The sequence below is a fragment of the Emys orbicularis genome, chromosome 11 (assembly GCF_028017835.1).
Source record: "Emys orbicularis isolate rEmyOrb1 chromosome 11, rEmyOrb1.hap1, whole genome shotgun sequence".
Classification (NCBI taxonomy): domain Eukaryota; kingdom Metazoa; phylum Chordata; order Testudines; family Emydidae; genus Emys; species Emys orbicularis.
In genome coordinates this window covers 39,712,784-39,729,197 of record NC_088693.1, presented here as the reverse complement: position 1 = coordinate 39,729,197, position 16,414 = coordinate 39,712,784, and the positions used below count along the sequence as shown (strand labels likewise).

At 37.5% G+C, this 16,414-nt stretch overlaps 1 protein-coding gene across 1 annotated transcript in view; it reads left to right on the top strand.

The window, feature by feature from the left end:
- SLC25A12 (solute carrier family 25 member 12) overlaps positions 1–16,414 on the top strand; it is an 81,231-nt gene that overhangs the window by 24,309 nt on the left and 40,508 nt on the right. The window contains exons 4-6 of the mRNA XM_065413224.1: positions 592–707; positions 11,229–11,368; positions 14,278–14,424. Of these exons, the coding sequence (XP_065269296.1) occupies positions 592–707; positions 11,229–11,368; positions 14,278–14,424 (403 nt within the window). The remainder of the gene's footprint in view (positions 1–591; positions 708–11,228; positions 11,369–14,277; positions 14,425–16,414) is intronic.

Here is a 16,414-nt window from a genome sequence, read left to right as displayed (position 1 = left end):
AGAAATTGATGATGGAATGTGAATAAAATGGGCTTTGTGCTATACTGCAACTATTTTTCTAGACACATGCTAATTTGAAATTCAGAACTGTTGCAATTATACACGTTTTGCTTGCTTAATTTGAAAAGTAGTGTATTATTTCAGTGTTCTTAAAGGAATTTCAAGGTGTGTTTATATTCTGCATTTTGTGAGGAAAATCTCATTTTTATCTGTATGTTGGTTCATAAAAAATCCAACTTTTTCTGGGACGGCATGTGGCAACCCTCCAAATTTCATTTCAGCAGAAATGCTTTGTTACTTGACACTTTGTAAATTCAAGTAGAACAGCACTTGAAAAATAATTATGAAGTATTAAATACTATGTTTGTACTGAGAGTTCTGTCCACAGAACTGAATGCAATTGGAAACTGAGTCACAGGGGTTGTGATTTCCCTAAGGCCACACAGCACATTTGTTCCCATTTTTAACATAGAATCAGGTTTCTTGACACCTGTTCTTACTCTCGGGAGGATTGTGAAGCCTTCCAAATTATCAAACCCCAACCTTCATGGCCCTTGTGAATATCCTTTAACTGCTGTTTTTCCTTTGTAGGTTGATCTCCTATCAAGAGTTTTTGGCATTTGAGTCAGTTTTGTGTACTCCAGATGCAATGTTCATTGTTGCTTTTCAGTTGTTTGACAAGAGTGGCAATGGAGAAGTGACATTTGGTAAGAATACTCACAGAAAGCACTTTAACAGATTAAGGTCAATAGTTTAGATAGCAAGAATGGCCAAGACTCCCTGGAAATCTAATTGGAAATGCATATTGTTGAGCACATAGGGTATCTATAGGTAAAATTTTTCATTTTTTCAAAGTGTTGGTTAGAACACAAGCGTAAGAAATCCAAAAATGTAATTACTATATTTTGTTGAATCATTGACTCTTACACATTCCTAAAATAGGTGGTGCAAAACTTGCTTGTGCAGGACTGTCCTGAAACACAGTGAACTATGGATACTAATTCCTTCATTCCTGAAGGGATTTATGTAAGAAGTTCAGGATCTCCATGTACCACCTTTGGAGAACTGTTACTACATTTATTGAGAAGATAATAGGGGTTGCAGGTAGAAATGAAGATGTTCTAATTCATGTTCTAGAAATCCCAATTCAATTTTCCTGTTTTAGGGATAAATTCTACTCTATCTGATATGGGTACAACTCCTGAGTTGAAGCCATGTAAATAAGAGTGGAATTTGGCTTTTAGACTTTTATTGTTCCAGTCTAATTTTTATCATTGATTAAGAACTGAACTGAACAGGATTCTGTAGGTGAAAGATTTTCATTTTATCATGTTACTGAATAGGTAAAAGCTTACTGATTATAATAGATTGTAGATTTGTTATTTAATGTTAAATTAAAATAATGTATATTTAGATTAGAAAATATTTAATGCTGAGAATTTTAATAAATGGAGTGAGAAATGTTAATTTTATCCAAAAGAATAAAGCTTTCAATAAAGATAATGCAATTTATGCTTGGATTTGTGGCCACTTACTGTCTGTACCAGCAATTTCTGAACATTTTTGCACCAATTTTTGAGGTGGTGATGAAACTCAAATCATGCATTATACTTTTTTTTTTTTCCCTTCAGAAAAAGGCTCTATAGTACTGCTTGAATCATTACTTGTATAAAGTGACATGATTAACAAACAGGGCAAAATATTAAGCACTCAGGGTCTGCCACATCCTAAAGAGAAATAATATGTAAGAACTTTGTAAAAAGAAACAGTAAATTCAAGTACTAGCTAGCAGTCAAACTGACAAAGCAATCCATTAAATTAATTCTCGCCAAAAAAAGTGATGATGCCCCGATTTCTCACAAAAGTAGATGAACATAGTCAAGTTGAAACAGTTGGTTCCAAAAATGAGTTAAAAGTAATTTCACAGAGTATATGTGCCCCTGTGTCCCTCTGTGCCAATTTTGGTGGTTTTACGATCAGAGCTTCCTATTGTTCAATTGTGTTTTCCCTCTTCTGTTGCTGTATTAAAGGATCACAAAACAAGGGAAACTGACTAGACACAAAGTGTTGTCAAATGCACAAGGTAATCTGTAAAAATAGATACAAATTTGTCTTCTTACAATTATTATAACGTTAGTTGTAAAAATACAACTAAAACCAACCTTTCAGATAGAATTGTGATTTTTAAGTTGATATTCCTTTTAATAGCAGAGTGCTGTAGGGAAGTTTTATACTACTGCCCCCAGTTCATTACTTTTACAAAATATACATAGTGCAATTACTAGTATATTTTATAGTTAGTGGTGTACTGTGAAATGTTTTAATTCTTTATAATATATGTTTTGTGGTGCAGTACCCCGACTTTCTTTTGTTGCTTGCTTGGCAATTTTCCTATATGTAAAATGGGATTCTTAACCACCTTCACAGGGTTATTATGAGTGTGTAGAGTATGGGGGAAATATAAAGCACTATATAATTTAATATGAAATACTCACATTTGCTAATCAACAGTTGGTCTCAAATCACTTTTGTGAATTAAGGAGATGCTTCTGTATTGGTTTATTTCTGGGCTCCCCCCCCCCCCCCCCCCCCATCACCTATGTATCAGACAGTGGGTTAGCTTCATATGAGTGCAGGAGACAATTTCAGTTATGTCAAATTAGGAAACTCTCCAAAGACCTCACGAGACGAGATCATGGTGAAGTGTGATATTTCCATTTTGGCTCTTTGCTTCAAAGAATCTTACAAGATATTTACTCCTCGTGGGGTGAGGGGAGAAGGTCAGTTTTCTTTGGTTTGTAATTTTTGACCTTAGCCAATCAGAAGTGCGAATAAACAAAGCTATTACCCATTGCTTGACCTAAAATACACACACTTAATTGTGACATATTGTGTATATTAATCTATGTAGTGCACAAGGTTCTATGCATGTATATCATGTCCCGTATGTATAAATATTTATAATGTAGAGAATTATTAGAAATTTTACTGAAATGGAATAGAGCTAGTCAACTAGAGCGCACGATTGGTAGACAGTTGTGGAACTGGAACTGTGGTTACATTTCAATGACACAATAGGTAGATTCCTTCACTCTGATTTTTTTTCTCCCCTTTAGGCTTGACCCTGCATATATACCCATGACAAATGTGGCCATCTTGGCATCTTGCTGTTTTTCTTGCCCTCTTTCTGTCACTCTTCTACTCTTGCTAGCTCTTGATAAAACGTTTGTGCTCTACTCCCAATGAGTAACTTGTTTGTTAAATTATGTGTAAAGCTTTTACACAGAAACACCTAAAATCTCAGAGAGAACAAGGGTGACAGCTTTATGTTTATATAGAAACTATTTGTTGGAACGATTGATCAATTATCAGTGGATAACATATGTGAGATTATACATTACTGAAAATTGTCTAAAATCTAAATTTATTGAAATAAAAGAAAAAGGGGGGAAATGATTAGTAGTCAATACCTAGTTGAACAAATCACAACCTCATTTAAACCATTCATTCCTGTTTCAATCTTGGCTGTAATAGAAAGAAAACAATTTTTGAGAAAGTATCAGAGGGATAGCCGTGTTAGTCTGGATCTGTAAAAAGCAACAAAGAGTCCTGTGGGACCTTATAGACTAACAGACCTATTGGAGCATAAGCTTTCGTGGGTGAATACCCCATGCATCTGACGAGGTGGGTATTCACCCACGAAAGCTTATATTCCAATACGTCTGTTAGTCTATAAGGTGCCACAGGACTCTTTGTTGTTAATTTTTGAGAAAGGGATTTAGCATCCCTTAATGATAAACATGCTAAGGATTTGTGAAATCATAGTTCACCTTTAGAATACTTTCAAGTCAGGACTTTTCCTAGTCAGGTAATTCTAAGACCCTGATTGATTTATTTTTTTACCTTCATTAATGGTGTCTACTTCACTGATGATAAACCGTCTTAACTTGAAAGAAGTATTTAAAATAAGATATAAAACAAATGCTACAAAACTGAGAGAATTTTACAGATTTTTTTCTATACATTTTTAGTTGAAACTGAAATTGGGTTAGAGCAAATGTTCATATTGGGTAGTTTTTGCCTTTCACCTCTGTCTTCTGAGATAACCCAAACAGCTGTGGCTTTGCTTGATGCTAAGCAGATAATCCCCATGCTGGGGGGTAAAAGTGACTGGAACCCATGATTGCCAAGACTGCTTAAAATTTCTCTAGAAGTAGGTATTTGACTGGAAATCAAAGGATTCTTCTTGAACTGTCAACTGAGTAAACTTTAAACTGATCTGGATTGTGTCACTTAACTGGTGTTTACAAGTCCAAGCACTTTCTTCCAATTTTTCACCTTTTCATGCAGAGGCTAAAAGGACAGCCATTCTCTGAAACCATGAAATGTTTTAGTTAAATTTTTAGTTAAATACCTGATTTTTAGTTAAATACCTGAGCTAACTTAAAAGCTTGTAGCTCTGAAGAGCAGAAGAACAGATAAAATAACCAAAATTGTATACTGTTTTACAGTTTTCCTGTTCATGATTTCCCAGTGTTCAGTTTTAAAATTATTTTGGAGCAAGTTGGAAGGTATTTGGATACCTGAACGTTGACTGATGCAAGGCATTTAAATATTGTTGCTCAGAGCAAAAAGAAAGACTATCTCCTAATCTCTTATGAAAGCATTTACAAAAGCTCTGTCTATACTGTTGTAGATGGATGGGATTATTAACCAAATTTCTGATTTAAACCAGTGAATTTACTCCAACAAATGTAATAAATTACTCCTTGGGAAAGAGACAGTTAAATCTTCCTTAAGAGCAAGAAACAGTAGAGGTTTTGAAAGTGTTGGAGGATGGGGAGGGGATGAGGAAGAGTGAGTGAGAGGTAGTTGAGAACACTTCAGTGTAACTGTCTGTTTTCCTATTTTGCCAACCCCAAATGCTCAAAAATCATGAGTCAGGCTCTAAAACTAACTCATGAGAATGGATAAAAAAAAACCCAAATTTTAAATACAACACAGCAACACACCTTCCTGTTAAATTTAGTGTACATTTATTACCTAACCTGAGGTTGGTTTCTGTTTAACGTGGTATCGTAGGTACATGCAGTGAATATGGGAACATGATGGACTCATCAATGCATTTTAGTTATTTATGATAATCCTGGTAGTTCCTGTGAAATTAGAAATGGCACCCTTCCTTTCTTTGGTCCTTCCACATGGTTTTCTGTTTAATCTTTCTTCTATCCCACTACCCTTTCTCCTCTCCAGTCTAACAACTAGAACCACTCAGCATAATCTGTTATCGATCGGTGAGAGGCACCCATTCGGTTTTAATAGTAAATAGTTTAAAATCCAGGGACAGTTCTTGAACCTTCATCGTAGTGTTAATTTACAGAACAGGAGCTCAGCTGCAGAGGAAGCAGTAACTTGTAAGTGTTCATTTACACAAAAATGATTAATTCATTACCTTTGTACCTTGGCCACTACTAATAATGGTCCTGACCTTTTAAATAGGAATAGAAATATGTTTCCATTCATTTTCGTTCCTTTTTATCCACCCCATGCATCACCCTCTTCCCACTCTCCCGCCTCAACACTAGCAGGTATATTGCTGCATTTGTTACACTTGGGGTATGGCTATACAGCAGATGGGAGGGTGCTTCCCAGAATGGGTAGACAGATACGTGCTAGCTCCGCCTGAGTGATTGTGCTAAAAATAACAGTGTGGCCATAGGCAGTAATGGCAGCAGCTGGGGTGGCTTGCTCATGCTGCTGAAGCCATACAGCTATTTTTAGCATGCTAGTGCATGGCTGTCTACCTGAGCTGGGAAGCCTCCTCCCAGTTGCTATGTAGACATACCTACCATTGGATTCCTTCCTCTGCTACTCCCTAACACACCACCTGCGCAACACCCCCAGGGAGCTTTTCAGACAGACTTTTGTTTGTTATTTGCAAATAACAGCAGGTTTTTGTTTTGATTTTTATCCTGAAGGTGGAAGTGTATGAAATAGCAAAAATTGATCATAGCAACACTTTAGAAATGCATTGCTTACATTAATGCTTAGATTTTTAGTGATGGGGACCATAAAAGAACCTGGATAGATAAATAAAATCTCACTTAAAAAACCCCCAACATTGACGTGTTTATGCTCATATTTGTGGAATGGATTTTGCCTGTAACTTTAGTGTGACCTTTTGCTTCATGAGAGGTGATAGGGAGTTACAAGCTCTGTTATGCAGGCTGGCAGAGTGTAGAACTTCTGTGAAAGCTCAATTGTGGTTTTTGGGTGGGCTGTATTGGAGGCCTCATAAACTATAAGCATTGCCTATATAAAGTGATGAACTTGTACTTACAGTGAGCCTAAAGTTTCAGGCTCAGTTACAAGCTTTAATACTCCCAGATCTTAAATTTTGGGAGAGGTCAAAAAGAGAAGAGAGAACTCGGAACCCAGGGTTCCCAGCCAGGATCACTTAAAAGGCCTCTTGGATTCTGTGCACTATCCAATGTACCCCGAAAAGTTGAGACAAAGCTGATAACCCCGTCACATGGACATCTTACAGAATGACTCCCTTCTCCTTGTTCCAAGGAAATTTCTTCAATTTTTGATGAAATTTAATTCATTTTAAGTGTTTTTCAATTTAAAGTACAAGCATTTTGTGTAAGACACGTTGGAGTAGCTATCACCCAAGGGCCAAGATGTCCAACAGCCAGTTTTGGCTCTGTGCTTACCCTAGTGTTAAATTGTTGGTGAGGGCTGCTGCCTTTCCTTTTTTTAATGTATGTGCAATAGCATAGTCTGAGTCCTGTAGTTTACATTCTGCCGAAAACATTTAAAATCCAAAAATCTGCAGGCTGATCCTAAATTTGTGATACAACATAGAATTTCCATTGTGTGCATTTCCAGTGGCCTTAGCCATAACTAGAATATGCTAAGCACTATACTAACTTCCATTCTAGCCTAAATTGCTGTACAATTCAGCTTGATTAGCCCTCTGCTCAGTGAAAAGCCAAGATTAAAAGATAAGGGCTATTGGAGATTGTCATGATGTAGGTGCAGTGTTAGAGCTACATGGAGCAACTTTCGTTATTCCTGGTTGCAGCTGATATTCCTATTTGTTTACAATTTAAAAAAAAAAGTACACTATATAAAAGTAAAACAAAGATATAAATAGAAAACTTTCAGCACTATAGCTCAGATCAAAAGGATTGAGTAGCACTGCTATGATTCTGCAGTAACATAGCCCCTTTCGCCCTTGTGGGTGGGTGAGTTAGGGGGATGATGGTTGTGCTCAATTGTACATGTGTTCTGTTTGGGTTCTTATACCATGCTCCTCATCTTTGTATCTGCGTGCCTGGAACTCAGAATTGGTATTTAGCCTCTTCACCTGAAATTGAATGTTGTCTGAAAAGGACCTTCTTTTGGATAAAATTTACTGAGCCTCACAGGTGCTGACTTTGGCCCTATCTTCAAAATATTTGAAGGTGGTTGAACAAAATCTGGCATGCGCAGCCTTCAAATAAATGCTGTTCAGATACAGCTATAATTTGCTTTAAATGTTCAGGTGGAAAATTTCTGCGGCAGTCATGTAAACATTTTGTCTAAGCACTTGCCTCTAATTTGGAGGTAGTGAACTGGAATGCTGGAGCTATGGGTTTGTATGTGGCTTTAGGATTATCACTCCTGGGGCTGATGGTAGATTGGATGCATCACAGGGCTGTGCTCTGGCCATGCCATTTGTATGGCAGCCCCCATCCAGGCTGCATCATGGAGCTACATTGATATCTGCCTTGGAGGAGAGTATCTGTCGAGCAAAAGGTAATTCTACCACAGAAAGGTTAGCAAAGACTGGGAAGAGACTTCAGTAAATAAGCAGCATGGATTGATGGGGACAATGAAGAACTTCTATCAAATTGTAATAAAATGGTGTTTTTTACAATTTTTTTTTAAAGTTTAGTGAATTGCTGTCTGATCTCTTTCTCATGTGAATGGTTCTATCAGAGATATGAACTGCAAGTAGTTTATCTTTGATAATTTGCTGACTTCTGTCTCGGGAAATAAAAGGAGTACACGTACCTTAATGTTAGCCGATTTTATCAATTTCTGTTGCTATAAATACTCTGTCAGCTTAGACGTAGAAATGTAAGTACCTGCACCTGCTGTGATAGAACAGATTAAAGAGAAAATTTAGAGCATGGTACAGTGTGACAAATGTGCTGGTGGACATCACTTCATTCACAGTCACCAGAGTATGACCATACTTCTGAAACCTCCCTTGCCACTGCACTGTTATTAGTTGTACATGAATTTGGGATGATTGCACTTCCCTTTCATGTCAGAAAGGAACTGACAAAACTGGATAAAATAAGAAACCAGTACTTGGCATAGTGTGTCAAGAGGGTAATATTGTCAGGAAATAACAATTCCATCTATTGTGAATGAGTCCCATATTCTAATGCCTCTCCCATGATAGCTGAAGACTCTGTAATATGTTTTTGAGCATTATAGTTATAATTCAAACTGCTAATTGTTTCTATGAATTACTTCTGTAGTGTATTTTGAATGTTATGTACAAAGTCAGTGTGGAACAAAATATAAGATATCAAGTGGGTTACTACTTCCAGCTTCCTGAAAGATATTCAATATATACTAGTAATTGTTAGTCCTTTTTGATAGTCCTAAACAAATAGCATTAAGGTTGAGCCAGATTTTTAAAAGTATTTAGGCACCTAGCAGGATTTTGAAAAGTACCTAGGTGCCCAACTTCCAAATCAGTGGAAGTTAGGCACCTATTTACATCTTTAGTCACCTAGATAACAGGCCAGATATTTAAAAGTATTTATTGAGAGCCAGTTATAAAACCTCATAGAAAACATTGAGAGGAGGAAATTCATTCTCAGAGCTATAAGTAGTTTCTGGGGAAAATGCTTAAAGGAAGAGTTATGCAAAGATTGAGGGCTTGTCCTCAGTGCTTAATTCTTATTAAAATAATTGAGAGTTTTATCTATGTGCAGGCCTCTCTTTTAGAAGGAATGTGAATAATTCCATGTGATAAAATCAGTTCCATTTATCTTTAATTTTTCCTTTTAAGTTGCAGACATTTTGAAATAATAGTTGGAGGACTGTGGATAAATATTTTTAATCACCCAATTTTTTCAGCACATTGTTTCTAGACTGTTATTTTTCTTGTTTTTACAGTCAAAAGGAAACTCCAAAAACTTACATCACATTTTCATGACAAGATTTGAGCACTTTGCAAAAGCGAACATCAAGATGGGGGAAACAGTCACAAGTTTAGGGTTTATCTACACTACAAACACAATTGGATCAGTGGACCCAGTTACAGCACTAGTGTCCCCTGTCTCAATTACAACATGGTGTCCTTTTGCTAGCACTGCAGGGGACAACACTGACCAGGCTGTATTGGTAATGCATGAAGATCCTAAGTGACTTGACCGGGAGTTCAGTGGTAGGTTGGGGAATAAATCCAGGTCTCCTGGTGTTTGGTCTCTAGCAATAAGTAGTAGGTTTATCGCCTCCCATTAAATTAAGAGCTTTGAAACAAATGCAGCAAAATGTGTTTGACTCATTTCCTTTTGTGCATAATTGTTCTCTTTCTCTCACCCACTGCACCTTAGGAATTTTTGACTACTTACATTTATATCAACCTGGTTTTTATTATTTGACTGCTATTACCTATTCCTGGTAACTTTATTATCATTTTGTCCTCATTTAGCAATCTCTCCTTTAAAATAAATATATAATCTATAATGTGAGGCAAATAATATTACCAAAAACCCAATCTTGTACATTAGTTAATTGATCTGGGACTCTGGCACCTTCCATAGATTTCCATTCGTCCCTCTCTCCTTCCCACAATGATTTCTCATACACTGAACCAATAAAGCCTCTACAATCATGGATTAGCATTGACTCATGTAAAGAAGACAGCTATAGATCTGAAAAGCATATACTTTAAAACATGAACAAACCAACTGATCACTTAATGTAGAGAAGGGAATGGATTTCCTTCAAAGAAAGTCTGTGATGGAAAAATGGACAAAAGATATTGCAGTCCACATCTGTGAATTTTCCCTTAGAAACAGAGTAGATAACTGTGCTCACAGGGTAAGAGTCCTCTAATAATATACCTCTAATACTATTGATTAATGTAAATTCAAACAACGTTTAATAAGCTCGCTAAGTTGTTAACTGAAAAGAGAAGTAGTCTCATCTTAAAGAAAATATTTTCTCATTTCTCTTTTAACTTAAGCTCTGTGGTGGGCTTTTAAATTAGTTTAGTTTCACAAGCAAATTTAGAATTGATTTAAAAGTTAGACGTTTTGAGCTGAATTTAGAAAAATATGTGTTAGTCTAATTTGCATGTGTCCAATTTGTGTGAACAAATGTCCAGTTGGCCATTTGCACACATATACCAGACTTGTATGCACATAATACCCCATATATTTTTTTCTGTATCGGGCTTTGTTACTAAGGACAAATATGCTATAGGATTAGGCATTGATTTGTTGTACAGTACACACAATAGAATTCCATACCCTAAAACATGTTTTTCCCCCTCTACTTCATTTAAAAGGTGACATCTTTAATTTCACTTATCTTAAAACATTTTAATAACTGAGACTACCAATCATGTTTTATAGGGTTTGATTTCTGTGTCAGGGCCATATTTTATGACACTATCAGAAGCTTTTAATAAGGTGCTTTCTGCTGAGCTAATGATATGCTTTAGGTGGCATTTCTTATGCCTATCTTCAATAGACATATTCAGGCTAGTGTGAATGTAATAATCAAGTCTCAATCAAACCATACTTAGTATGACAAATATTGCATTAGACAGTGATGTAGGTATTCATGCTTTTGATAAAAGGCTTAATTTGACTCCTTGCAGAAATGGGGAATTACTATTGATTTTTGTATCAGAGTATAAAGTAGCAGCTATTTATAGTGCACAAGAGAAATCGCTTCTTAATTAAAATTAAATGTGAAATTATTAATTCCATGGCTTTACATAGTAATGTACAAAGTTGAGTATTAAATTCTGTAGTAAATGTGTTCTTACATGTGGCTCTGAATATGCAACTTAGAAATTACTCTAAAGTGACCAGACTACCACACTTTCTAAAGGGCCTTATAAAACTTTGCTTGTTTTCTACCAGGAACATTTAGGCAGGGTGAAATATTTTATCCTACAACTCATTTACTTTTTTTCCCTTCCCAAGAAAATGTCAAAGAAATTTTTGGACAGACCATTATTCATCATCATATCCCTTTTAATTGGGATTGTGAGTTTATTCGACTGCATTTTGGACATAACAGGAAGAAGCATCTTACCTACTCGGAGTTTACACAGTTTCTGCAGGTCAGTTATTTATTTTTCTTTCTGTGCATAATTGGCCATCAGCTCCGTCACTTGTGCTGCATTAATGCCATTATAAATTAGTTTTATTACATGGTGGTGAGAGATTTGTTGTCCAGATAGTTTAGCTGTGTTCTAATTAGTCTATCACTGTACCATACCGATTATATAATAAGATCACATACAGTGCATTAGACTTTGGTCCACCACCCTGTTGGAGGGCAGGATTAATTTTGTTTCTAAAACATCCCCTCATTGATGAGTGTGAGTGTCTGGTCCTGCTCCCGTTGGAGTTCAATGGCAAAACTGATTTCAGTGGGGAAAGGATTGGGCCCTGAATATCTCCACTGGCTGTTACTCCATAGCTTCCCATGACACTTTGTTATATTGATTAATTTTTCATTTCGCTTCATAAAGTTTTTCCTATTATTTACCCTACATTTCCCATAATACACACTACTTCACCTCAAAAGTTTAAGACCCTTGTGCCACTCATTCTTAATTAAGGCCAAACTCGTAGTAAGCCAGAAGTCTTCCTTTCAGAGGTTTGCTGAAGAATGCTATGGGGAGAGGACTTTAAAAGTATTCACTCCCAGAACCATACTTCAGAGTAGAGGGGGAAAGGGAGTTGTCAGCTATAGAGAGTAAGAGAAAAGGAAAGAAGGAGAATGTGGACAGCTGTGCATTGTAATTAAGGGGGAAAGATTTTGCACATTTAAGTAGGTAATTGAATTCTATATAATTTGAAATGATCAACTCATACTATATTTTTGTTGTGGATTTCTGGCTTTTAGGCCTAAAGAAAATTAAAATATCATAACTGACATGTAATTTCCAGGGCTGGCCTGTGAAATTAAATTGCTTTGTTTTTGGAAATAATCGCAGGAAAGTACAGGGTGTTGAATTGGATTGGTTATATTGCTTCTAATGATAGTTTAGGACATAGATACTGAGGGCATTTTAAAAAATAAAGGGTTTGGTTAGGTAGGTTCTAAAGTCCATGGTGTGTATGGAAGAAAACCAGTAAAATTGTGGAAGGTAAGTAGGTAGAAGGGCCAGAAGATAGTGATACAAGGAATTGTGGGAATGGCAGTGGAGTGCCATCTAAACTCAAGCCCAGATACCTCTGCTATGCCCACACTGTACAGGGGGTGGTAAGGGAGTGGTTGGTCACAGCTCAGTATACCCTCATAAAAACATGTGAGCTGGGGTTCAGTACATCCCTAGATGTGGGTTTGAGGGCTTTGAGTGTGGATGATAAGGGTTTTGGGCAACAATGCACAGCAAGCCTGCGCTGTTGACATACCTGAGTGACAATTTTTGTTGCAATAACCCAGAGGAGTATCCTGGGCAGACCCAAGGAAGTTTTCTTATGGGATACAGCAGGGTTCTGTCCAGTGCTTAATTTGTAATGAAAGGTGCCGGGGCTTACGCAATTTTTTTACATTCATAACTGATGCAGCAAGCCCAGAGGTACCAGGGCTATGAACTGCCAAGCCTAGAAGTGCCAGGGCTCAGCTTTGGCAAGCCCTGACAAATTATCAGACCTGCTGTTGCATTCAGCTAGCTTAGTCAGTGTCGTGCTGAGATCAGAGTTTGGATGAGGGCAAGCTGATTGCAACTCAATATTCTAGACAAGATTGAGGTAATACTGGTAGGTTGGGGAAACTAACCAGGTGATTTAGTTCAGTGGGTATCAGCTGGAAAATTTTGCATGCCTTTTGTTACTCTGGTTAATAACCTGGGCATATTTTGGATTCCCAGCTGCTTGTAATCTAGACGTCTAGGAATAATGGGAGTTGAGTGTGTGCTTTATTATTATGCATGGCTAGAAGGATGCTGTTTTTTTTATATGGATCTCACTAGAGTGATCCATGCTTTTGTCACTTGGGGATTAGATTTCTGCAATGTGCTTTATATGAGGCTACTCTTTAAATTCATTGTAAACATTAGATGGTATAAAATACAGTGACCCACTTGCAAAGAGATGTTTCTCTCAGGGAGCATGCTAAATTTATATTCTGGAATCTTCACTGGCCTCCAGTTTATTTTCAGGACAATTCAAGGTTCTGATTTTAACCTATAAAACCCTAATTGTGTTCAGTCCTGAATACCTGAGAGATCAGCACTCTCCTCATCTCATATAATCATAGGACTGGAAGGGGTCTCAAGAGGTGATCTAGTCCAGTTCCCTGAACTTATGGCAGGACTAAGTATTATCTAGACCAGGGGTGGGCAAACTTTTTGGCCCGATGGCCACATCTGGGTATGGAAATTGTATGGCGAGCAATGAATGCTCACCAAATTGGGGGTTGGGATGCGGGAGCGGGTGAGGGCTCCGGCTGGAGGTGCGAGCTCTGTGGTGGGTCCAGAAATGAGGAGTTCAGTGTGAAGGAGGGGGCTCCGGGCTGGGGCAAGGGGTTGAGGTGTAGGGGGGGTGAGGGCTCTGGCTGGAGATGCGAGCTCTGGGGTGGGGCTGGGGATGAGGGTTTGGGGTGCAGGAGGGTGTTCCGGGCTGGGACCAAGGGGTTCGGAGGGCAGGAGGGGGGATCAGGGCTGGGGCAGGGGGTTGGGGCGTGGGAGGGGGGGCAGGCTCCAGGTGGCGCTTACCTAAAGCAGCTCCCAGAAGCAGCAGCATGTCCCCCTTCCAGCTCCTACATGGAGGCGCAGCCAGGCAGTTCTGCACACTGCCCCGTCCGCAGACGCCGCCCCTTCAGCTCCCATTGAGCTGGAGATTTTTGGGATGAATCAGTTTGTCGGGCATTGGTACTAAAACTACTGTTATATTTTTATATAGAGTATAACGTGTGCATGCACACTCTTAGGCAGGTGGATGAAGACAGTGGGAGTTCCATGCACAATGGGTGTACAGAATCATATTCATAATGTGATATTTCTAATTCTTATTTCAGGAGCTACAGTCAGAACATGCAAGACAAGCCTTTGCACTGAAAGACAAAAACAAAACTGGTATGATTACTGGACTGGACTTTAGTGACATCATGGCTACCATTCGTTCACATATGCTTAGTCCGTTTGTGGAAGAAAATCTAGTTTCAGTAAGTGTAAAGAAAATAATATCTTAAATATAAGTGCTATTCAAGTGAGAGTTTGTACCGTAATTTAATTGCTATATGTCTAAAATCCTTAACACACGCCTTATCTTCCTCTTTATTAGCAATACTGACAATGCAGTACCATTCATTGCTCACATAGGGTTTTTATGCAAAATAATTATTATTTCTATAAAAACACTATTAGGGCTGTCGATTACTCACAGTTAACTCATGTGATTAACTAAAAAAATACCAATTGCGATTAATAGCAGTTTTAATCGCAGTGTTAAACAATAGAATACCAATTGAAATTTATTAAATATTTTGGATGTTTTTCTACATTTTCATATATATTGTATTCTGTGTTTAATTGAAATCAAAGGGTATATTATTTTTGATTACAAATATTTACATTGTAAAATGATAAACAAAAGAAATATTATTTTTCAATTCACCTCATATAAGTACTGTAGTGCAGTCTTTGTCGTGAAAGTGCAACTTACAAATGTAGATTTTTCGTTGTTACATAACTGTACTCAAAAACAAAACAATGTAAACTTCAGAGCCTACAAGTCCACTCAGTCCTACTTCTTGTTCAGCCAATTGCTAAGACAAACAAGTTTGTTTACATTTACAAGAGATAATGCTGCTCTCTTCTTATTTACAATGTCACCAGAAAGGGAGAACAGGCATTTGCATGGCACTTTTGTAGCTGGCATTGCAAAGTATTTACGTGCAAATATGCTAAACATTCGTATGCCCCTTCATGGTTTGGCCACCATTCTGGAGGATATGCTTCCATACTGATGATGATCATTTAAAAAAAATGTGTTAATTAAATTTGTGACTGAACTGCTTGGGGGAGAATTTTATGTCCCCTGCTCTGTTTTACCCGCGTTCTGCCATATATTTCATGTTATAGCAGTCTCGGATGACGACCCAGCACATGTTGTTCATTTTAAGAATACTATCACTGCAAATTTGACAAAACGCAAAGAAGGTACCAATGTGAGATTTCTAAAGATAGCTACAGCACTCGACTCAAAGTTTAAGAATCTGAAGTGCCTTCCAAAATCTGAGTGGGACACGGTGTGGAGCATGCTTTCAGAAGTCTTAAAAGAGCATCACTCCAATGCAGAAACTACAGAACCCGAACCACCAAAAAAGAAAATCAACCTTCGGCTGGTGGCATCTGACTCCGATAATGAAAATGAACATGCATTGGTCCGCACTGCTTTGGATTGTTATCGAGCAGAACCAGTCATCAACATGTCCCCTGAAATAGTGTTTGAAGCATGAAGGGACATATGAATCTTTAGCGCATCTGGCATGTAAATATCTTGCGACGCCGGCTACAACAGTGCCATGAGAATGCCTGTTCTCACTTTCAGGTGACATTGTAAGCAAGAAGCGGGCAGCATTATCTCCTGCAAATGTAAACAAACTTGTTTGTCTGAGCGATTGGCTGAACAAGATGTAGGACTGAGTGGACTTGCAGGCTCTAAAGTTTTACAATGTTTTATTTTTGAATGTCATTTTTTTTGTACATAAGTCTACATTTGTAAGTTCAACTTTCATGATAAAGAGATTGCACTATAGTACTTAGGTGAATTGAAAAATAGTATTTCTTTTGGTTTTTTTACAGTGGAAATACTTGTAATCAAAAATAAATATGAAGTGAGCACTGTTGTAGTGTTGTAATTGAAATCAGTATATTTGAAAATGTAGAAAACATCCAAAATATTTAAATAAATGGTATTCTATTATTGTTTTAACAGTATGATTAATTTTTTAATTGCGTGATTAATCGTGATAACAAAGTACAAATTATTCTGCATTATTGAAAGCAAGATTGTTTGTCATGAATAGCCGAGTATTTTGCTTCTTTGTAAGTGTCAATGAGGTGAGTCACTATAGGTGCACGTTCTTATGGCTGGGCATGTCATAGTAGTGTCGTCTCATTAGATGCCTTCTGCTGACAGCCACTCTAGCC